At 50.7% G+C, this 23797-nt stretch overlaps 1 protein-coding gene across 1 annotated transcript; it reads left to right on the forward strand.

Moving 5' to 3' along the window:
- Window positions 1-1196: 1196 nt before the first annotated feature.
- PSTPIP2 (proline-serine-threonine phosphatase interacting protein 2) lies at window positions 1197-22894 on the forward strand. The gene is made up of 14 exons (XM_068423606.1): window positions 1197-1229; window positions 10720-10820; window positions 13064-13141; window positions 14093-14127; window positions 16112-16218; window positions 16947-17009; window positions 17472-17570; window positions 17772-17817; window positions 18198-18277; window positions 20231-20329; window positions 20786-20882; window positions 21198-21279; window positions 22296-22330; window positions 22845-22894. The coding sequence occupies exons 1-14, from the start codon at window positions 1197-1199 to the stop codon at window positions 22892-22894; spliced, it is 1005 nt and encodes a 334-aa protein (XP_068279707.1).
- Window positions 22895-23797: the final 903 nt, after the last annotated feature.

Genomic DNA, 23797 nt, shown 5'->3' on the forward strand with positions numbered 1-23797 from the left:
CAGGTGGGGCATGTGCTGCAGGTCACAGGGGCATGGCTGTACAGCTGCGGGCCATGATGCTCACCCTCCGCTCTGTGTTTCCTTCATGAAACTGTGTGGCTCAATCGGGTTTGGCCGTCACTAGTGGGTTTCTCCCCATGGTACAGCCATACCGTGCCTCGCATCCCCGCCCATCTCAACCACCTGCAGCAGCGTGCCCTGGTCCCCCAGCCCACGGAGACCCAGGAGCGCACAGCAAAGCTCCACACAGGAAGTGGCGTGGATCATGGAATCACAGAACTGTTTTGCTTAGAAACGAACTTTAAGATCACCAAGTCCAACCGTTAACCCAGCACTGCCAAGCCCACCACTAACCCATGTCCCTCAGCACCACATCTACTCGTCTGTTAAATCCCTCCAGGGATGGGGACTCCACCACTGCCCTGGGCAGCCTGTGCCAGTGCTTGACAACACTTTGGTGAAGACATTGTCCCTGATCTCCAATCTAAACCTCCCCTGGCACAACTTGAGGCCATTTCCTCTCGTCCTATCACTTGTTACCTGGGGGAAGAGACTGACGACCCCCACCTCACTACACCCTCCTTTCAGGCAGTTGTAGACAGCGATAAGGTCTCCCCTCAGCCTCCTTTTCTCCAGACTAAACACCCCCAGGTCCCTCAGCTGCTCCTCATCACACTTGTGCTCCAGACCCTTCACCAGCTCTGTTGCCCTTCTCTGGACTCGCTCCAGCACCTCAAGGTCTTTTCTGTAGTGAGGGGCCCAAAACTGGACACAGGATTCGAGGTGCGGCCTCACCAGTGCCGAGTAGAGGGGGACGATCCCTGCCCTAGTCCTGCTGGCCACCCTAGTGCTGATACAAGCGAGGATGCTGTTGGCCTTCTTGGCCACCTGGGCACACTGATGGCTCATATTCAGCTGCCATCGACCAACACCCCAGGTCCTTTTCCACCAGGCACTTTCCAGCCACTGTTCCCCCAGCCTGTGGCGGTGTGTGGGGGTGTTCTGCCCCAAGTGCAGGACCCGACACTTGCCCTTGTTGAACCTCACACATTTGGCCTGTAACAGTTGGATGTACCCGTGCACTTTAGGGGTGGGACACAGGGACTGGGTGGGGACACCGCGCCGCGGGGTGGCACCGGCCGGGCGGGGCGGGACGGTGCAGAGCGGTGGCGGTGGCGGAGCGCGGTGGCAGCAGCATGCGGGAGGCGCGGTTCAGGGACCATTTCTGGGTGAGCGGGGGCACGGTGAACCGGGGGGAGCGGGGACAGGACCCAGCTGGAGCCGGGGGGGGGTCACAGCTGGAGGCGGGGGATCACAGCTGGGTCCGGGGGTCACCCCTCTTTGGTCAGAGTTGGTTTCAAAGTCACCTTTGTGGTCCTGAGGTGCCGTTGCTGTGGGCTCTGAGCACCCCCCGGCAGGCACTGCCCAGCCATGCGTGTCCTCAGAGCTGTGGCTTTGCAACCTGCCCCCTGCAGCCAAAATAACGCCCCAGAGACCTCCCGCTGCCGAGCTGGAGGAAGCCGGTGCCACGCTGAGGCTTGATAATATTAACTGGTCACAAGTGAACGAATTGGAGACACCATGCCCAAAAGTGTCCTTTGATGTTGAGCTGATCCCGGACTAGGAGCGAGTCCCTGGCTGTGCTGCTGCTGAGCTGCGGAGGAAAAGCCTCCCCTTTTGGGGAAAGCCACAATTTATTCTTTTGAGTCAGAACTGTGCTTTTGGGAAGGGAGAAGTGCCAAACAGTCACTTCTCTGGTGCAGGGCATCGGCTCTGTGGCTGCTCAGTTCCTCTTGGTGCATGGGCCTTCGTTCCAGCTATTGGCAACCAGGAAATAAATGACAAAATTCTGTCTTTTGGGGCTGAAAATCCCCGTCTGTGAATGGTGGCGCTCAGGGTTTCCCAGACGATGCCTGGGAAGCAGCTCCCCTCTTGCAGGATGGGGTGAAGGTGCGTGGGCCCTGGGAGGAGCGGGCGCCAGGCTTGGGGCTGCTGCGTGTTGTGGAATAAGAGGGGTAGATGCCAGGCACTGGGCTCGCCCAGCATCGTTAGCACGTTATCTGTCACAGCGCCGTCAAATATGTAAATCCTGTGTAGGTATTGAGTCTGTCTTGGAAAATAAAGCCAGCTTTGCATCTGGCAGCTCCTGTCTCAGCTGTTCGTTGCCTGAGAAGTTTCCACGGTGTTCCCTTTGCTTTGCAAACGTGCAGGAGGGGTGCGAGGGTGGTGGAAGCATCCCCCAGGCTGGGGGGGATAACTGTGATGCCAGGAGAGTTGAGTAGACGTGGTTTGTCGTGCTTTGGTGGTGCGTTTTGGTTGGAAAGGACCTTTAAGATCATCAAGTCCACCCGTTAACCCAGCACTGCCAAGCCCACCACTAACCATGTCCCTCAGCACCACATCTACACAGCTTTTAAATCCCTCCAGGGATGGGGACTCCACCACTGCCCTGGACAGCCTGTTCCAATGCTTGACAACCCTTTTGGGGAAGAAATTGTCCCTGATCTCCAATCTAAGCCTCCCCTGGCACAATTTGAGGCTGTTTCCTCTTATCCTATCACTTGTTACTTGGAAGAAGAGACTGACGACCCCCCTCTCTACACCCTCCTTTCAGGTAGCTGTAGAGAGCGATAAGGTTGTCCTCGCCGCAGGGCTGGCTTGAGCTAGCGCTGCCCGGTTCGTTCCTCTCCTGCTGCAGCGTGATGCTTTTTGAAGGAGGATCCTGGAAGAGAGGGCTCAGTGGGAGAAAATACCAGGGCAGGAGCAACTCCAAACCCCCAAGGCAAGGAGGTGCCGGGATGTTGCACGGGACACTCATGCCTGCCCAGTCTCTTTTATAGCACAAAGACATCTATTTATTTACTGAGTGATCATCTTGCTGAGCGAAAAACTATTGGTGTTTCCTGGGATTTTGCTTGTGCTTCAACCCCTGATGGAGGAAACATGCCTGGGGTGGGCAGCTGGGGCAGAGGCTGGCTGGGAACGTGATGGCTGTGACTCAGTGGAGAGATCGAGGCCCCGCTGCGGTCGTTTGGCCCGTGGAAAAGGCCTGCACCACCCTGACCAGTCTCCACACCATGTACTGGTGACTGTGCATCAGCTGCGAGGGCCAGGGAGGGAGGGGTGGAATGAGAGATGGCAGAAAAAAATCCAAATTTAGACGAGGTGCAGAGGGCTTCTCATCCGGCTTCGGTTTGCTGTTAAGTGCTGTGAGAGAGTGCAAACTTCCTCCTGCAATTTTTCCTCTTAAATTATGTCACTTAAGCCAAAAAGGGAAGGAGAACTCTTCTTTGCCGAAGCAAGTGATTTCACAGTAGTCAGGACAGCTCGATGGGAAAGGGGAGATTTTGGGAGGGTCGCAGAAGAGGGATGCTCCAATTGATGGGACAAAGTCTGAAAAAATAGCCAACCCCCCCAAAAGCTGAGCCATTTTTGTTATTGCATCTTCCAGCTTGGAAACGCGGCTGGTCGTGAATGGCGACAGCTGAATTTCTCTGTGTGGGGTTAAGCTGCAGCCCCCTCTTGCTCTGCCGAGGCGGCGGGGTTGTGCCCCTAGATCAGGGGGGACTGATGCAGCTTTAAACCCCAGCAGTTCTGGTTTCTTCGGTGGGCTGCGTGTGTCTTGTCTTTTCCCACACTGGAACCTGGTCCTTGCTGAATCACATAATCATAGACTGGTTTGGGTTGGAAGGGACCTTAAAGACCATCTAGTTCCAACTCCCCTGCCATGGGCAGAGACACCTTCCACTAGACCAGGTTGCTCCAAGCCCCATCCAACCTGGCCTTGAACACTGCCAGGGAGGGGGCAACCACAGCTTCTCTGGGCAACCTGTGCCAGTGTCTCACCACCCTCACAGCAGAGAATTTCTTCCTAGTATCTCATCTAAATCTCCCCTCCTTCAGTCTAAAACCATTCCCCCTCGTCCTGTCACTCCATGCCCTTGTAAAAAGCCCCTCTCCAGCTTCCCTGTAGCCCCTTCAGGTACTGGAAGGTGCTAGAAGGTCTCCCCGGAGCCTTCTCTTCTCCAGGCTGAAGAGCCCCAACTCTCTCAGCCTGTCTCCATAGGAGAGGTGCTCAAGCCCTCTGATCATCTTCGTGGCCTCCTCTGGACTCGCTACAACAGCTCCATGTCCTCAAGTTCATGGCGTGATGCTCATGATATATGGCATTGGGCAAGCACAGCGTGACTTTGCTCTCTGCAGTCGAGTTTGCTCACCCTGTTAGGTGTCAGCACAAGACGATAAATGCCCTTAAATAAAAGGGTTTGCTCTTTTGCATCCTATTGCAGCTCCTGCTTGCCCAAGGGCTGAAGTCCAGAGATGCCCAAAGCTGCACCTGAGGGCGTGGAGGACCTTATAAACCAGTATTGCCCCGAATGTCCCTGCTCATGCGATGCTCCCTCCCGCAGCCTGTGCTGCCTGCAGCTGCCTGCAAAAGAACTCCTGAAAAATGAAAACACGCCAAAGATCATGTTTGTTTCCTCTTGCCCCCGCTGTAGTGATTGCTGTGAGTTGAGCAAGCGTGGGGTTTTCTTTTGATTTGTCTTTGCAACCTGCTGTTCTTCTTTCACTATACAAGGTCTTTTCTTTCACTTTAATCATTTTCTTGGTACATGCCTGGTTCTCCCCAAGCCTGTTCTTGCAGAGTGTTTCAGGTAACCCGACAGCAAAGCTTTGGGTCTCATCGTTCAGTCCTCGTAGGCACTTGTAAAAAAATAGGAATGATGATAATGCTAAAAACCACTTTAAGTCTGATCTGTCGGCTAACAACTTGCAACTTGGAGAGTGGATTTTTGGTTATTTTGCATTTAATGAGACAAAAAGAATGCCCTGCTCTCTGCAGTGTATTGCAGGGTGCATTGAAAAGAAGCATTTGGTAAAACGTTAAAAAAGTAAGCAAATAATGCTGAAGACTGAGAGGTGCTGAATCTCACTGAGGTTGGTCCAGTCAAACGGTTTTTGAAAATAAGACGTGGGTATCTAAATCTTTCAGGCACTCTTAAATATTTCTTTGTCACACCAAGAAAAAGTGATGCTGCTAAAGCAATCCATGGCTCAGGCAAGTCACCTGCAGTAAAAGCTGCACTGGCACGTTTGATTTTCTAACAAAGCACGTGGCAAAGTATCTGAAAACACTTGTTTGCCACCAAAACCATGGGAAAGAGCTATTGCATCTCTTTTTGCAATGGCAGAAATGAAGCATGGGGGAAAAGAAATGCTTTGCCCCTCGCTGCAGAGCAAGGGAGCGCCTGTGTCTACAAAGGGACCCGCTACCACGGGTTAGGGGTGGTATTTTGTCAGTGCTGTTGGGGGATGAGCTAGGGCTGCCAGCCCCGGCTCCTGGGTTCATTCCCTGGCTGCTGACTCACGACGTGACGTTGGCCGGGCCGTTTCACTTCCCCTTACCCCTGTTTGTCCTTCTGTAAACAGGGGGTTCTCTTGGCAGGGTTTATCGGCAGCATTATGAAATCCCCAGGTTGTCGTTGGAAAGGAACAATGTGGGGTTTGTGGGAAGAAGTAATTGCATCGAGGCGGGACGGTCCGTTTCTTTCTGTGGCTCTGGGATAGAGCAGGGTAGAGGTGTTGGCACAGGGGGGAGGAAATTTCAAATCTAAAATAATTAATCAAAAAGCTGCTTTTTACAGGATGATGTTCTCAGGTGGGTAAATTTGCAGTGAGTCCTCTTCCTCCCTGCGATGAGTTTTGTCTGTCCTGTTGTACCCACCCGGTTATGGGATGGGGAGGAACTGCAGCCTCTTGGAGCATCTCCTGCTCTCCTCGCCCTGCTCCCTGCAGGCACCAGCATAAGCATTTGTCTTGGTCTCAGCAGCCTCTGCAGGACCCTGAGTGGTTTTGAGGCTGTACTGACTGCGAGCAAGAATAGCGTAGCCATTTATTGTTGCACGGTGTTTCGCACTACTAAAACAGACACAGACATCCACCTTCTGCTGTGTTTCTCTGAGCAGATAAGGCTGAAGAGAGTTACTAAGACCTCTGCATAAACAAAGATCTTTCAAGCGATGGTCCATTAGCAGTGCAGTGCCCCAAACCTTTGATCTTTGGGAGGGTTGAGACAGACTGTTTGAGGGTAGGAAGGCTCTGCAGAGGGATCTGGACAGGCTGGATCAATGGGCTGAGGCCACTGTATGAGGTTCAACAAGGCCAAGTGTCGGGTCCTGCACCTGGGGCACAACAACCCCACGCACCGCTACAGGCTGGGGGAAGAGTGGCTGGAAAGTGCCTGGTGGAAAAGGACCTGGGGGTGTTGGTCGATGGCAGCTGAATATGAGCCAGCAGTGTGCCCAGGTGGCCAAGAAGGCCAACAGCATCCTGGCTTGTATCAGCACTAGGGTGGCCAGCAGGACTAGGGCAGGGATCGTCCCCCTCTAGTCGGCACTGGTGAGGCCGCACCTCGAATCCTGTGTGCAGTTTTGGGCCCCTCACTACAAGAAAGACCTTGAGGTGCTGGAGCGAGTCCAGAGAAGGGCAAAGAAGGTGGTGAAGGGTCTGGAGCACAAGTGTGATGAGGAGCGGCTGAGGGAGCTGGGGGTGTTTAGTCTGGAGAACAGGAGGCTCAGGGTAGACCTTATCGCTGTCTACAACTACCTGAAAGGAGGGTGTAGTGAGGTGGGGATCCGTCTGTTCTCCCAGTTAACAAGTGATAGGACGAGAGGAAATGGCCTCAAGTTGTGCCAGGGGAGGTTTAGATTGGAGATCAGGAACAAATTGTTCACCAAAAGGGTTGTCAAGCACTGGAACAGGCTGCCCAGGGCAGTGGTGGAGTCCCCATCCCTGGAGGGATTTAAAAGCCGTGTAGATGTGGTGCTGAGGGACATGGGTTAGTGGTGGGCTTGGCAGTGCTGGGTTAACGGTTGGACTTGATGATCTTAAAGGTCTTTTCCAACCAAAACGATTCTGTGATTCTCCCATGTCATTGGCTTCATAGGCTGTGTGTCTGGAGGAGGTTTTCCATGTAGAATGGGGTAGAAGATGGAAATGTCAAGCTCAGCAGCTTTCCTTTCAGCTGTGACTCACACAAGGTCATAACATGAGTTCAGATCCACACTAGAGCATTTCAGCCCCTCTTTTGGCTAAAAGTGCAAACAAAACCCAAAGCATCACAACAGGCACACAAGCTCCTTCTCCTCAGTGAGTCCATCAAGAGGATGGTGCAAACCCAGGCAGCGGGTCAGGAAGGGGGTGCATGTCCTGCTGAGCCCTGTGGGCTCGAGAAACATCAGCTGCTGCTTTGTCACCTTGAAATCATCTGTTTGTAGTTTCCATGGGCTGTCCTCTAAATAGCACGTGGGCTCAGAGCTCTGCCTAGCACGGAAGACAAGGACAGCTGTGTGCTGCAGGGTGGGCTGAGAAATGTTCATCACCCCAGATCCCTCTGGTTTGGGAGGGCTTGGTGACACTCCCCATCCTCCATACCCGTCTTTGGCTTAGGTTATAATGTCTTTAAATCTTGTCCTCTACGCCCAGGAGCCTGTGCTCGCCATGTTGCCCTTCCTCTTTCAGTGCTCCCCGCCAGCCCTGCCTCTGGGACATCCCATGGGCAGTCATGCTGGTCCTTTTTATTCTTTCCATGCCCACATCTGCCCAGAAGGGTGCTGCGAAGGCTGATTTCATGGCATACAATGCTGCCCAGCTCCTTCTGGGCCAGGAGCTCCTCCTGCTTGGAAGCAGCTCTTTTGGAAACCTCCATCATGTCTGTTACCTCCCGCATTTTGTGTAACACCTGTGAGGTCAGGTCCAGCCTTAGAATCATAGAATCACAGAATCGTTTTGGTTGGAAAGGACCTTTAAGATCATTGACTCCAACCGTTAACCCAGCACTGCCGAGGCCACCACTAACCCATGTCCCTCAGCACCGCATCTACACGGCTTTTAAATCCCTCCAGGGATGGGGACTCCACCACTGCCCTGGGCAGCCTGTTCCAATGCTTGACAACCCTTTCGGTGAAGAATTGGGAGCTTAGAAAATACGTACACACTGGAATTAAATCTTTCTTCTGGAGGAGGAAGGGTGATAAAATAGCTTAGTGCACGTTTTTGATGGATGGTCCCAATTTTACCCCAGGCACTTCCACCCAGCACAGCAAACCCGCACATCCCGAGCTGCAGAGTGGGGTGCAGGAGCCTTCGGGTGCCCCCAACACGCAGTGATGTGGGTCTGACCGCTCCACCCTGCCCGGGCTGACAGTGACTGACAGTTGTTCTCTGCATCCGTTTTATTTCCTTTGAAACTGGGGATAGGAAGTCAAGTTAGGATGTCCCTGCGTTTTGCAACTGTCGTGAAGACTGACTTTAGTGCAAGCGTGTTTCCTTTTTCACAGACCCGGTTAGCAAAGACACAACACAAACTGAGAACTGGTGGTGGGTTTATCAGCAATAAGCCCATTTTGGAGGGACTTTTGTGATTTGTAAAGAAACAGAAACTGTTTTGGTTTCTGCTTAGGTCCTGCTCCACAGTCCTCTCTTCCCTCGCATGCCACGGATGGAGCAAAGCTGATCTGGGATACCCGGGCATTTCCTGCAGGTCCCACTCCACCAGATCTCCGCTTCACTTCTTGCTTTCTGGCCGCTGACATTCAAGTCCTTGACTCCTTAGGGAAGTCCACATAATGAAATCCTTTATTTTTCACAAATACCAGCCCTGTTCCTCCTAATTTCTTGCACCAGGTACGAACTCCTGAGAAATCCCCCCTTCTGCTGCCCACGCTTTCATGCCAGTTCTCTGCATAATCTCATTCTGTCTTCAGACCATTTCCTGAATCTCTCCATCCTGCCATTATTCCTCTTCAAGCTTCCTAATAACTGCTTGTGGCTTTTGTTTCCTTTCCCTGAGTTTCATATCTGTTCCTACCATCGCTTCCTTTCTGCAGCCTCTTTCCCTGTATGTTCTGCTCCCACATGTGCTGTTTTATGCAGCACCGACTGGTCCCCTTTGCAGAAGATGACAGGTAGCACCTTCTGCTCAGCTCCCTGCATCTGCCTCAGGCTTCTTCCAGAGAAGGAGAGCTCAAGGTCAGAATCACAGAATCACAGAATGTTAGGGATTGGAAGGGACCTCGAAAGATCATCTAGTCCAATCCCCCTGCCGGAGCAGGATTGCCTAGACCATATCACACAGGAACGCGTCCAGGCGGGTTTTGAATGTCTCCAGAGAAGGAGACTCCACAACCTCTCTGGGAAGCCTGTTCCAGTGTTCGGTCACCCTCACCGTAAAGAAGTTTTTCCTCATATTTAAGTGGAACCTCCTGTGTTCCAGCTTGCACCCATTGCCCCTTGTCCTGTCAAGGGATGTCACTGAGAAGAGCCTGGCTCCATCCTCATGACACTTGCCCTTTACATATTTATAAACATTAATGAGGTCACCCCTCAGTCTCCTCTTCTCCAAGCTAAAGAGACCCAGCTCCCTCAGCCTCTCCTCATAAGGGAGATGTTCCACTCCCTTAATCATCTTCGTGGCTCTGTGCTGGACTCTCTCTAGCAGTTCCCTGTCCTTCTTGAACTGAGGGGCCCAGAACTGGACATAATATTCCAGATGCGGCCTCACCAGGGCAGAGTAGAGGTCAGAGCATCTCTTTGTATTATCATAGCACTTAGGAGCCCTGCTCTTGGCCCAGGTCTCCAGGGTGGTAAATCCTCAACAATTATAGGGCAAAAATCCATTTTTTATCCTAAAGTGCATGGATATGAGCAAAGAATGAGATAGAGTTAGTCAGCCTTTGTCCTAGCCAACCTACATCCTCCATGTATCTATATATTTTTTTTTTAACAAGCATCAGTACAATATATATTTTTAAGAATTAATTCAAAGGAAAGCACTGATCCTTCAGAAGTCTATGGGAAGCGCGAGCGGCACTGTGGAGCTGAGAGCCCTGGGCTGGAAGATGGGACTTGGCCCTGTGGGCGATGGAGGCAGGACCTCTCCATGGCGGTGATGTTTTGTGGGGAGTGAAGAAGCTAGCCCTGTGTGGTGTGTTGGAGGGCATACAGCAATGGTGGGGGAGGACCTGGTACTTAGGGAAAGGATCTTTGTTTGCAGTGGCATTCTGAATTGATGTGTGGGACAGTGTTGCTTTTCACAAGGCCAAAGAGAAGGCTGTTGCAGCAGCGGTCATTGGGTGCATCTGTATATTACTGTGAGGGCAGCGAGAGAAGCCCATAGCTCAGTGATCCTGTGCAGAAAGGTCTGATAAATTCACCTCCAGCGCAGATGTAGGCTCCTACAGCCAGACGTGAGGGTGATGCCCAGAATAGTGCAAGTCAATGCTATCCAAGATCCATCTCCATGTCTGCAGGAACTGGGAGGACCAGTAGTAAGACAGGCCATATCTAGAGACTTGGAGGGTTTTTAGTGTTTGATTTCATTAAGGTAGAGCTGACAGCTAAGCTCCTAGGAGGAGATGCCATGTGCCATGGGGCCACCATTGTTCTTGTTCTGGAGCCTCTCCCAGCCCTAAAAGAAAAAGACCTTATGTAGATCAGGTGCTTAGGGACATGGTTTAGTGGTGGACTTGGCAGTGCTGGGTTAACGGTTGGACTCGATGATTTTAAAGGTCCTTTCCAACCAAAACGATTCTATGATTCATAAAGAGGTACTTGGACACTTGCTCCCAGCTGAGCCATCACTTGTGCAAATGCCGCTGGAGGTGGCAGTGGCCATGGACTGCGCTGACAAGGATGTGACTCCTGTGCTTGTGTTTTCAGAGTACGGATCTGACGAGCACAGTTGGCTACGACAGCATCATTCAACATCTGAATGATGGCAGGAAGAACTGCAAAGAGTTTGAAGACTTTTTGAAGGAAAGGTATGGAGCTGCCTCTGAAAACGGGTTGGGTTGAACCTGGGAAGTGGGGTGGTGGCACTGCTACTCTTCCTATTCCCAGTTTGGTTTCTGTCATGTTTAACTGTCCACTGTGTTAAAACACCTTTGATTTTTGACTGATGAGGAACTTTTTTTCTTACACTGTCCTTTCCTTGCATGGCTGATGCTATGGTATGAGGTCCATGCCCAGGAATCCTCAGCTGTGAGGCAGCGATGGTGCCCAGGGCGTGATGCTCACATTTTGAACTGTCTGTTAAAAAGAAAGGGGAATCAGGAGCAGCTTAATAATTCAGTCTTGCGTGTTGCCAGACATCTGTACTGATGTGTTTGCAGCTGTTAGTGGCCTGCCCAGGCCACACGCTCTCCCATGAAGTTCACCTTTCAGTTCAGCTTGCAGAAGATCACGTGAAGACCTTGGCATAGGAGAGGCACGGCTTTGTCCTGAATTTGTCTTTGTACATTATGGACAGCCCACAGTTTTTATGTTAAAAAGAAGTAGTAGCATTAGATAGTGTGTTTATTACTCAGAGGATATGACCTAAGTAGAGGTTCTGTGGCTACAAAGGCACAACTGAGATGGTCTGGCCATATATTTTGACTTTATGGTTTACCTGGTTAGAAATGGCTAAATATGAAGAGTGTGGTAGAACAACTCTGAATTAACGTAATTTTGGTATTGAGAACTGGAGAAAACAAACCTCTAAATACGAGACTTGGTACAAAACAGCCTGGAACAAATGTAATGGGGATGCAGAGGAGGAGAAACTGCAGTTGAAAGTGCCTAATGCACCTACATCTGTCTAGGCTATAATCCCATGTTCCAGGAAAATTTGGGCTTTCCAGTTGCCCGAGGAACCATCTGCTGAACCCTGACAACTGTGTCCCACTCATCCATGACAACAGAGAGAGTGCAAAAAGCCTCCTCCACTCCCTGTGCCCCGTTCTTCTTTGCTGTTGAGGGAGATGTAGGTTCCCACTGATGTGTCTAGCCAGGAGGAGATGAGAGGCTGGACCTGGCCTTGCTACTGGCACCCCTCTCTGAACAGGGCCCAGTTCTCCATGTACAGCATGGCTGTTACATGGTTCCGGCCATGGAGAACATGCCTGTTGGATTTGATTCTTTGTCTCAAAAGGAAGTTGATGGGAATATACTTAGATAGATAGAGGGAAAAAAATCAATTTATAATCTTTATTTTTCCATTTCCCTACAAGCTTTTGGAGTTTTTAGAGTTAAGTTAGGAGAACCCCACTGCCAAACTCCAGAAATCAACAACATAGGTATCTGCATCTGCGTCAGAGATAGATACTATGTATTTGGGAACCTATTTATTTTATCCAGTAGACCTTCTAATGCAAGCGTCTAGAAGCACTTATTTCTTGCCACTGGCTGTAGACAGGTAGGGCGGCTTGCCCAGATGGAGACCTCTACATTTGACCAAGCAAGTCCAGCCCTGGTTGTCTGTACAGATTTCAAAGCAACTGCAGAAAGCTGGTTGCTCTCAGACTGGAACACGTAGGCTTTCTTTTCCTCCCACCTCTTTCTTCCAAGAGGGGAGGACAATACGATCTCTCAAAGGTGTTATTTTTTACCTCACAAGATGTGGCCTCTTCAGATGTTATTCCTAAGGACCAGAGGCAGGCAGGAGAGAATACCTATTGCCTCCTTTTAGGAAGTCCTGAAGAGCTGAAATGGCCCAGCTGAGCTTTGGGGTGCATGTATGGTGGCTGAGTGGTCTTTGAGGTGCCTACTCCCTTCTGTCACATTTGGTTTAAATCAGCCAAATCAGATCCAAAAGTACTTTGTGTGGATGGACTGACAGATGCTGATGGCCAAGACGCAGAAAACGTGTCATTGCACAAGACTTGTTCCCATATGAAACTGAGCTAAAAACTACTCAGGTGTCTCACCTGGGTGCATCTAGCCACCAGCTGCACTGGCTGCTTAGTCCTCCATCTCCTGTGGAGGTGGTCCTTGCACCCATCAGCCATGGGGAGATGGGGAGAGCAACGCATCTGGATCACAGACACAGCAAAACAAAGTGTTGTCAGTAGAAAGGCTGTTGGGTAACTGCAAACAACAGTCTTCCTTCAGCCAACCATCTACAGTTGGTTTGCAGCAGGTCAGAAGCTAGGGAGGGTGTTAAGAGCAGGTCTTGGCCTGTGCTGCAAACAAGTATCAGTTTCTGAAATGAGAACTTCCTCTCATTTCTCTCTCTCCTCAACAGGGCAATTATAGAAGAAAAATACGGCAAAGAGCTCATTAACTTGTCGAAGAAGAAGCCCTGTGGGCAGACAGAGCTGAAGTAAGTTCACAGTCCTGTGTGTGTTTTGCTTTTATGGGGATCATTACTTGGAGCAATGGAGGAGGAGGAGAAGGAAGGAGGCTGTGAGAGACAAAACAGTGTTGAAATGTGATTGGGACGTTACCAGAAGATGATCTGAAATTGGTCTTGTGAATGAACAGTGCACAGTTGGGTTGGCCTTTGCCAATAAACTAGTTGGACTCCACCAAGTTCCCACCAGCTGTAGACTAACCAAAGCATCATAGATGCTCAGGCGAGATGTGGGCTGGCAGTTCAGCAAAGGGCTGAGGATCATAAGACCTTGGGTTCGCTCCTGACTGTTTTCATGGCCAGAGGGAAGTACAGGTACTTCCTTGACTCAAACCAAGCAAATCTTCAAAGCCCAGCGTGCTACCACCCTGCAGGGGTGCTGTGGCCACTGCAGTTGGCTCCGTGAGTGGCTCTCCATTTCCCCAGTGACCCTTGGCACCTTCTGCTTCCTGCTTTGTTTCTGTACTTTATACACGCCTGGTCTGATATTCTCTGATCATTTATTTACAGTTTTATAGTGAGATGCCACATAAAATGTTTCTGAAATCTTTATTGTACAATATTAATAGGGAGAAAAGGTCCCCACATTTCCAACCACTGGCTAATGCACCATGTACAAGGTGTTCATATGTCCCAAATGATACTTTTAGGAGGTTGCCTGAAACATTTGTCATGAAAGTCAGGATTTTTAATAGCATCTAATGTTCAGAAAGATGTAAAGTAGATCTCAAACCAAGTGAGCTGTGTTATACTCTCCGAGAGAAAAAAATGGATATGTAAAGAGGGTAAATGAACCCGCTTGAAGCTTCTTTGGCTGGCGTTGAGTGAGGGACTTGCTATCTGGTTTGGGAGAGGTGCTCTGCTGCTGCCTGCACCTAGCTGTGCTTTCCCACTCTTTTTAATGCTCTGCCTGTTTTTCAGCACGCTGAAGAGATCCCTGGATGTTTTCAAGCAACGTAAGTAATTCTCCTTCTTCGTGTTTGTCAGGACACTTGGCAGTGCCGAAGCCTGCAGGCAACTGCTCGGGAAGAAAATAGTAGAGAAACCTCCAAACCAGTGTGATGCTGAGGTCAGGCATAGGCTGTCCTCCTGGCCAGGCTCATTCCAGCGTGTGGGGTTTGGGACAGAGTGCTCCCAAGCACGGGGGGGAGAGTAGACCAATGGGGTGTCCCTTTGGGGATCTCTTGGGCTTTCAGGGCTGGCTGCAGCTCAGAGGTCGTGCTTGCATTGTACATCAGAAGTTGTGCATGGGAAGCTCAGCTGGAGTTTGTTGGACTGGCGCGCCTTGCCCTCTTCACACACACATGCAGTAATCAGAGCATCTAAAAGATGATTTTTTGGCCACTTTCTGTTGTCCCTTCATTGCCATGTGTCACAGCCCGCCGGGGTACAGGCAGTCAGCATCCCTACCCTGAGGGCTACTGCTCTGCTATCCTGTGCTGAGTCCACCCTCCACCCCATCGAGGTTTGTCTGCTGCCCTGTACCTTGGTGGACCTCCTTAATGAGGTTCTGCCCTTGCACCGACTGACCATAGATAGCTGCAGGTTTGAAACAGTTCTGGGGGTTGAATCGTGAGCTACAGTTTTGCTTAGCTCCCTTGATAAGCTTTCTGTGGTGGCGTTTCACGGTTTGGCCACTGACCTTCAGCAAGATGAGCCTGAGATCTTTTTTTAGCATTAGTTTTTCTGTGCCCCAAGTTGTTTGTCTGCTAGCCTGGGGCAATGCTTCCTCCAGACAGCTGCTTCAGGGTGCGATGGGTGGTCGACACGCTGGAGGGAAGGGATGCCATCCAGAGGGACCTTAACATGCTCGAGAGGTGGGCCCATGAGAACCATGTAAAGTTCAACGAGGCCAAATGCAAGGCCCTGCACGTGGGTCAGGGCAATCCCAAGCACAAATACAGGCTGGGTGGAGAATGGACTGAGAGCAGCCCTGAGGAGAAGGACTTGGGGGTGATGGGTGACGAGAAGCTCACCATGAGCCGACAACGTGCGCTGGCAGCCCAGAAAGCCAACCGTGTCCTGGGCTGCATCCCCAGCAGTGTGGCCAGCAGGGCGAGGGAGGGGATTCTGCCCCTCTGCTCCGCTCTCCTGAGACCCCCCCTGCAGTGCTGCGTCCAGCTCTGGGGCCCCAACAGAAGAAGGACATGGAGCTGTTGGAGTGAGTCCAAAGGAGGCCACGAAGATGCTCAGAGGGCTGGAGCACCTCTGCTGTGGAGACAGGCTGAGAGAGCTGGGGCTGTTCAGCCTGGGGAAGAGAAGGCTCTGGGGAGACCTTCTAACACCTTCCAGTACCTGAAGGGGCTACAGGAAAGCTGGAGAGGGACTTTCGACAAGGGCATGGGGTGATAGGATGAGGGGGAATGGTTTTAAACTGAAAGAGGGGAGATTTAGATGAGATCTTAGGAAGAAATTCTTTGCTGTGAGGGTGGTGAGACACTGGCCCAGGTTGCCCAGAGAAGCTGTGGCTGCCCCCTCCCTGGCAGTGTTCAAGGCCAGGTTGGATGGGGCTTGGAGCAACCTGGTCTAGTAGAAGGTGTCCCTGCCCATGGCAGGGAGGTTGGAACTAGATGATCTTTAAGGTCCCTTCCAACCCAAACCATTCTGTGATTCTGTGATTCTATGATGTGTTGAAACATGCCTGGATTCATCTGGATGACAGGGACATGTGACTGTGCTTGTTTGAATAACTTCTCTTGATATGAATTTTCTTAAGCTGCAGGGCAGGCCCCAGCAGCACTGACCCTGAACAGCTCCTTACATAGGCAGGTGCTGCTTGGAGGCTGCTTCAAAAGTGCTGCTGCTTTTATGTGTTTCTGCAAGGGGACGTATGATGTGGGGGTCTCTGTGTCACTTTGATGTCAGCTACAACAGTTGACTTGAGCGACAGAGTCTTTTTAGGAATATATATATATGTATTTTTAATTTTTTTCTTTGCAGAGATAGACAATGTGGGCCAAGGTCACATCCAGCTGGCGCAAACCCTTCGGGAGGAAGCAAAGAAAATGGAGGACTTCAGGGAAAAGCAAAAACTGCATCGGAAAAAGGTCATGCACCAAGGGGGCACGCGCCTTCGCCGCAGGGTGTTGATCTTGCCCCAGCGATGGGATGCTCCTGGCCAGTGTCTCCTGCCATGCCCCAGCCCCCTCCATGCCCCCCCAGTGCCTGCTGCTGCGGGAAGTCCTGAGCTCCTTCCTACATGTTGCAAGTCTGTCGGTGAACTGTGCGGCAACCTCCGACTTCCTTCTTCTCACTGCGCTGCCTTCTCCTTTGGGCACCTTTTGGGGCCAGCTGTAGCAGGGGCTGAGCTCCAGGGACACCAGCCTCAACAAGGATGTTTTTAAAGTGTGTATATAGTGCTGTATGATCTCCATAGGGTCTGCTAAAATCCGCAAGCTCTTTAACTTCTTCTGGCTTGAAATTCCTTTGCCTGGAAAATGAGGGAAAACTGCTAGAACCAGGGGCTGGTTTGGACCTAGCAGAGAGGAGTGGGCTTACCAATTTTGCCAGACCCTATGGTGACGATATAGCACTATATATTGGTAGGATTTCATTTGTAGAGCTCCTTTGCATGTGGAGCTCTACAAATGGAAGCTTAAACAGAAGCATAGAAGATGAATGTCTTGGATGGGTTTTTTGAAGATGCTTTGGGTAGACGAAAGTCCTTAAACCCACCTCATTCTATTCCATGACTTTTCCTTTCCTAAGCCACATAGTTCATCCTGGAGTTTTGATGGTCAGTGACGTGCTGACTCCAGGTCTGTTTTCTTCACAGATAGAGCTGATAATGGACGCGATTCACAAAAACAGGAATTTGCAGTACAAGAAAACCATGGAGGTAAAGCAAACGTGCTGCTGTTTCTTGCCAGATGGGTTAACGCTGCTAACATGTTCATGCACTGCGCTGGGGCAGACTTAAACGCAAGGGTCTTCCTCCTCTGCTGCAAGTCCCTATATTGTGTCTGCATGAGCGGTGTGCAGGGCATGCTCAGCGAAACTGAAGAGTATGCAAGGCACGAGGCTGGTGTAGCCTTGCAGAGTTGGATATCAGTGATCTAGATGTCATGGACTGGATTTCCATGAGCTTTTCATTTGAGTGAGCAGCAGCTTGTCTTGTGAGGTGGGTTTTGCCCAAGCAGTAGGGCACATGGGACCTTGCGTGCCATCGCCTGCTCTGCTAGCAGCCTGTGCCCACCTCTTCACTCGTAGGCTGTGCTCTCCTCCAAAGCCTCCTGCGTGAGCTATATTTGCACCTCGTTGCTTGCTGACGTGCTCCTGCCCTGTTTGGTGGCTCTCCTAGGCCAAGCGGCTCTACGAGCAGCGCTGCAGGGATAAAGACGAGGCGGAACAGGCTGTGCACCGCAACGCAAACCTGGTGACGCAGAAGCAGCAGGAGAAGGTACGGAGAGGGGGGTGGCCACGGGGCAGGGGGAGAAAGGGGTGTCCCTTCTCGCAGCTCTCCTGCCCCATGCTTCTCTTCCCAGCTCTGGGGTTTGGGGTGAGACGGAAGGGCTGGTGATGTTCCCCGGTTGGGCTGCAGTGCCGTTGGTGATGCACCAGTGCTCCCCTCTACCTTTCTTCTCTCTCTCATTTTTGGCAGCTGTTCCTGAAGCTGGCTCAGACGAAATCGGCTCTGGAGGACTCTGGTGAGCATGGAAATGCAGTGTTTGGAGGGTGAGGGGAGCGTTTCCTGGGGCAGGGGTTGTGAAGCCATGGCATGGGTCTTGGGTGAACTCCAGCTCTTGGGTCAGGCACGGCTCCTCAGAAGCACGTGCCCAAGATACTGGAGGTGGACACCTGCGCTGGAGAAGCACGCATGGCCCCACCAAGGCTGCTCCTGCAGCACGACCCTCTGCCTTGCTCTGTGGCTCTGCGTCCCTTTGCAGTGCCCACCCACAGCCGAGCTCACACATTACTGCTGCTTTCTCCTTGACATCCCAGACATTTCAGGCTTCACATATTACCTTCTAGAAAAGGTTTTTTTTTAATTAATGTTAATCAGATGACAATGTGATTTCCCTTGCAGACAGGAGTTACCAGCAGAACGTTACCACACTGGAGAAGATCCAGGAAGAATGGCAGAAAGAGCACATCAAAGCTTGCGAGGTAAATGCCCCAAAATACCTTCACACAGCAGCGTGGTCCTCTGGGTGTCCATCCCTTGCTGCAGGGGTCATGGGCAGTGCAGATTTGCCTTCTCTGTGTTCCCCTGGCAGAGAAGCAGCAGGATGTGTTGCAGCTAACCCTGCGTGTGTCTTACGCTTGGCTTCTGGATTCAAGGTCCCACTACTTCAAGGTTTCCACTATTTTTTTTATATTTATTTTTTCCTTTCACCACCTTTTAAAATCAACAGTCAGTGCACTAAGTGCTGAAGTTTTTGTCCATTACCTGCTTGCACGTTCGGCGTGGCCATTATCTGGAACAGTCACAGTCATGGTCACCTCTGCACACCTGGTGACTCGAGGCCAGTGTGTGCTATAGCACCACATCTACACGGCTTTTAAATCCCTCCAGGGATGGGGACTCCACCACTGCCCTGGGAAGCCTGTTCCAGTGCTTGACAACCCTTTCCATGAAGACATTGTTCCTGATATCCAATCTAAACCTCCCCTGGCACAACTTGAGGCCATTTCCTCTTGTCCTATCACTTGTTACTTGTCAAAACAGACCAACGCCCACCTCGCTACACCCTCCTTTCAGGTAGTTTGTAGACAGAAATAAGGTCTCCCCTCAGTCTCCTTTTCTCCAGGCTAAACACCCCCAGTTCCCTCAGCCGCTTCTCACCACACTTGTGCTCCAGACCCTTCACCACCTTCGCTGCCCTTCTCTGGACTCGCTCCAGCACCTCAAGGTCTTTCTTGTAGTGAGGGGCCCAAAACTGAACACAGGATTCGAGATGCGGCTTCCCCAGTGCTGAGTACAGGGGGATGATCACTTCCCTAGTCCTGCTGGCCACACTAGTGCAGATACAAGCAGGTTCTGAAACTCTGAAAGACTTTAAATGACCTTGCAGCAGAGGCTGATGGTGGGCTGGGCATGCAGGCTGGGTGAAGCCATCCCCATGCACCAGGAGCCCTTCACCTCGTATCTCATGGACCATGCTGTAGTGTGGGAACCCCTCTGAGCAGCTGTATTGGCCTAAAGCAGACTGTCTCACAGTGAAGTGGTCTAGCAAGGATTTCTATCATGTGCTGGGGAAGCGCAGACCTGGTGGTTTGCAAAAGGTCTTCCCATCCCCAGCCACACCAATCCCTTCCCAAGCTATTTCTCCTCAGGTCTCTATTTTACTTTTTCCTTTTGAAATGGAATTTGCTATCTGTTTTGTGTGCCATGCGTTGGTGTCTCAGTGCTGGTTTGCTTTTGGTGTCTGGGGTCTCCAAAAGCCTCTCTGATGGTGGGGCGTGGGAAGCAGTAGTTACAGTTCCGCAGACAGATTACGTGGAGGTTTTCACCTCGGTTTGTTGCAAAGGTCATAACTGAAAACAAGTGCATATGTACGCTTGGGATGAAAGGTTATCTGTCATGGAAATGTGTAAAGGCACGTGAAATTGAGGTATACCAGACAGATTTCAAAAAACTTGGGTTTAAACCTGCTTTGAAAAGGGCTGGGCAGGAAAGAGGGAGAAGACCAACCAATCAATGCACGTCTGTGTTCATATACCCCCAGTGCTTTTTTATTGCTCCATACTTGTGGGAGGGAAGTGAGCTGGGACCACAGGACCCTGGGGTACCTAGGGAACATGCACTGCCTTGAGGAAGCTGGCTTGGCCTCCCCAGAGGTAGCAGTGTGCCAGGTGACCCCTTTCACATCGGTCCTGCAGAACTTTCTGAGCTTAATACTCACCTTTGAAATACCTGGTTGCATAGAGGGATGACTTCTCCTCTGGACAAGCTGGAGGACTCGTGCCTTCCATGTTTCCTACAGGAGACCACCACTACCTGCTCCTTGCTGAGGACAGTTATCTTTGTAGTGGCACTTGTGGATGAGAAACATTCAGGATAAAAGAGATTTGTTCCGTTTTAAAGATGTTAGGGGCATTTTGTCTGTGTCGTTTCAGTTCTTTGAGACTCAGGAGTGCGAGCGGATCAACTACTTCCGCAACAGCCTCTGGCTTCATGTCAACCAGCTCTCCCAGGACTGCGTCCAGAATGACGAGGTGCGACAAATGAAAATCTTCATTTTCTGTTTGGAAAGCAAAGCCCAGTTTGCTTTCATGTGCACTGCTGTGTTATCCCCGAGTCGGGCTGTGGCCTTTGATCAGCCGTCTTGCAGATGAGGTTTCCTCTGGGATGCCCACGTTTTTTTTGAGGGTGGTGAACCACTGGCACAGGTTGCCCAGAGAGGTGGTGGATGCCCCATCTCTGGAAACGTTCCAGGTCAGGTTGGACGGGACTCTGAGCAACCTGATCTAGTGGAAGATGTCCCTGCTTATGGCAGGGGGGTTGGATTAGATGGCCTTTAAAGGTCCCTTCCCACCCAAACCATTCTATGATTGAAGCTTGTACCCTGGGTGACCACTGGGCTTTCACTCCATGTGTGAGAAACGATTGGACAAAAACCCTCTTGTTTTTTGACCTGATGTATAGAAAAGCTTTTTATTTCCCTTTTGCAGAAATACGAGGAAATCCGCAAGAGTTTAGAAATGTGCAGCATTGAGAAGGATATTGATTTTTTTGTAAATTTACGCAAAACTGGAAGTTTGGCCCCAGGTAAGCGCTCAGTACAATCTCACAAAGTAGCGCTGGCTTCCTTGTGCTCCTCATGGAGCTGCTGCTCTGATCAGCATCAGTTTGGATGCAAAAACATTGATTTTGCAACATCCCTCCTTTCATTAACTGGCATGCAGCTCTAGTCTCTGCCACTTACCACCAGCCCCTGAAGATAATCTCCCCTTCCCATAACTTTTAATTTCCTGATCAGGCATTTTCCCAGAGAGAGGAAAGGCTTAGCAGCTGAATGTTGGTGTTGACAAGTAGTTTATGCTTATAAAAGGTCTGTACTTCACTACTGTTAACTTTCCCTAGCTCCTGTTGTTTATGAAAACTACTATAATACACAGAGAAATCCAACGCCGGTGAGAAGTCCGGTTCCTGTACCTATATCGAGGTAAGGGACATCACATGTGCAATTGCGATTGCTGTTACAAATGATGCTCTCAAACAAACAAACAAAAAGCATATTTTGTTGCTTTCAGTCTGTTGGAGGCTTGATTTGGGAGTATTAGAGGAAAATATTTCCCATGCTATGTAGTCCATCACTCTCCACCGCAAGAGTTAAGCCAACATGCTTATAAGCTCTTCAAGGACCCCCTCAAGCCCAGGAAGAGGTTTTTGCCCCCCTTTTGGGGGTAGTTTCTCCCTTCTCATAGGTGGGAATCTTATTCTGGAAGTGCTTGTGGTGAGGGTGTGCTCATTTTTTCTTGTGCCAAGCCTCTTCCAGAAGTCCTTGGCATGGAGGTGAGGGGCTGTGGTGCTCAGACAGCAGGAAAGCAAGGCAGCAAAGGGAATTCTGAATTTCATGTCTTGCTCTATCTGAGCTCCCTTCTAGAGCAGCCTTTGATACCAGAATGAAACCTTCTGGGCTTCCCTGCATGGTTCTCCATGTGGTCTATCTGAGGAGCGACGGATCGGTTAAAAGCGTGTGTGGGTACAGAGGGAGGAATAGCAGAGCCCAATTCACTCCCCCGGGACAGAAGCTGGGCAGGGAGGACAGGGTGAAGGATGCTTCTGCCTGGGGGGAAGATGAAGATTCAGGGCTAAAGACTGTCGCTAAAGATGAGTGTGCCACTTCGGCTGTCACGTTGGGAGAGGAGTCATGTCCAATTATGGCTTCCTGATGTCTCACTCCGGGCAGAGGCATGTAAAAAGGCATGCCCTGAGGCTCACTTGTGAATGTTTCCCCAACTTAGTGCTTTTTGGTTATGTTTTCCTCTCCCCCACCATATCAGCTTCAATTCCTGTGTTTGCCATGCAGGCTGTCGGTGGTGAGCCCACCATGACATGCCTTGGTAGCAGGTCTCCATAAAGCCCAGGCTGGCCAAACCTCTTGCCCTGGCAGAGAGCCAGGGCATCAGGAGTCTCGTAGCCACATAAATCCTCAGCTCTGTGTTTCTTTCTGCACAGGAGAGGACCTCTACCCACCCCGACCAGCATGCCAGGTGAGTTATTTGCTTTATGGGGTTTCTGGTCCCATGGAGGAACACTCTGCTCTTGCTTTTCTGCATCAGATTGTGAGCTTTAGCTCTCTAAAGGGATTGCTTTAGGTGAAGCTCCTGCTATAAGTCCAGTCCCCACTGAAAGACGCTGGGAAGTCGGGTGCTGACTTTGGAGGCAAGGTTTCATCCAGCAGAATTTCTGATCAAAGCCCTGTGTGTAGGTATTCCTGAAGCTTAAGGATGTCTAAGCTTGGGATCCCACCTGTCTCTGCAGTTTGAGCCCTTCTCCGCTTCAACAGCACGAGCTATATCATTCATCAGTGATGGGATACTGCAGTGGGACTCGGCAAAACAAAGTCCTGCTTTGGCTCTTGGGCAAATCAATGAGCCTCACTCCCCTCTACCTCCCCATCCCTTTAACATGGGTGGCCAGTGGACGGTATTTCTGTCCTGCATAAAGTCTCACAATGAGCACTTCTCAGGAGCAGACCTAATTTTTTTGTGCTCTGTGTTTCAGGTGATCCTGATTACGCCACAGTTGACGGCTACAGCTTGGTACATCACTAATAGCCGCAGTAAGTACTCACATTTGATGAAGGAAGTATTTAATATGAGATGCAGCTCCACAGAGGAGGGACAGTGGAGAAAGACAGGCCACAGGTTAAGGGATGACATTCTGAGGTGACCAACTGGGAGTGACCATGGTGTCAGCCCTCCCATCACTTGTCTGGGCTGGAGCGGTGGTTTAGATGCTGTCAATCCTGTTCTGTAGGTTCTCCAGGCAGAAGACACTGTTGGTCTGGCCAGCGTGGTGGAGGTGGTGTTTCCAGTTATTCCCAGCCACACAGAGCTGAAGTGCTTCTCCGTTTTAAGAAAGTCTTTGAGGACTCTGATAATTATTTGTACATTCAGAAAGTGCCTACTAAAAATCTGTGCCTTTGATCAGCAAACTCCTTGGACGGATATCCCATCTTCACACTCAGGAGAAGGAAAGGAATAGAAGCGATGGACCCAGACACAGGGGCAATCTGTGTCAGAAGAAGTTTTTGAAGTTCTTCTAAAGTGCAGCTATCTGGGAGAGGCTGGAGCCTCCCACTCTCCAGATAACTAAGAAGTCATATGTGCCGAGGGGAACGCTGTGCGACGTTTTGGGCACGCTGGCTTGTGTTCAGGGCATATATATCCCACTCAGATCTCAGGCTACACTTTCGCCTGTTTCTAAATTCTTTCATTAATGGTGGTCAAACTTGTAATTTAGGTTCGATTGTGGTCGTGTCTCTCAGGGAGCTTACTTAGAGGAGCACCAAAGGTTACACCATGTGTCTGCCTTAGCTGTAGATGTGCTTCAGGCTTAAGCACTGATACTGGAAGCTGATTCTCATCTTGCCTGGTGCAGCAGTCCACAGCGCAGCTACCTAGCGAGAAGCTGTGCTGCCACAAACCTGCCGGGAAGTCCCGCACCCTACAGCG

The sequence above is a fragment of the Nyctibius grandis genome, chromosome Z, assembly GCF_013368605.1.
Source record: "Nyctibius grandis isolate bNycGra1 chromosome Z, bNycGra1.pri, whole genome shotgun sequence".
Lineage (NCBI taxonomy): Eukaryota > Metazoa > Chordata > Aves > Nyctibiiformes > Nyctibiidae > Nyctibius > Nyctibius grandis.

Excerpts from the sequence above, each read along its gene's own strand:
- PSTPIP2 (XM_068423606.1), top strand. The coding sequence starts at position 1,197 with ATGCGGGAGGCGCGGTTCAGGGACCATTTCTGG. Across the intron at positions 13,142-14,092 it reads TGTGGGCAGACAGAGCTGAA|CACGCTGAAGAGATCCCTGG; the intron begins GTAAGTTCACAG and ends CCTGTTTTTCAG. Across the intron at positions 17,571-17,771 it reads CGCAGAAGCAGCAGGAGAAG|CTGTTCCTGAAGCTGGCTCA; the intron begins GTACGGAGAGGG and ends CATTTTTGGCAG.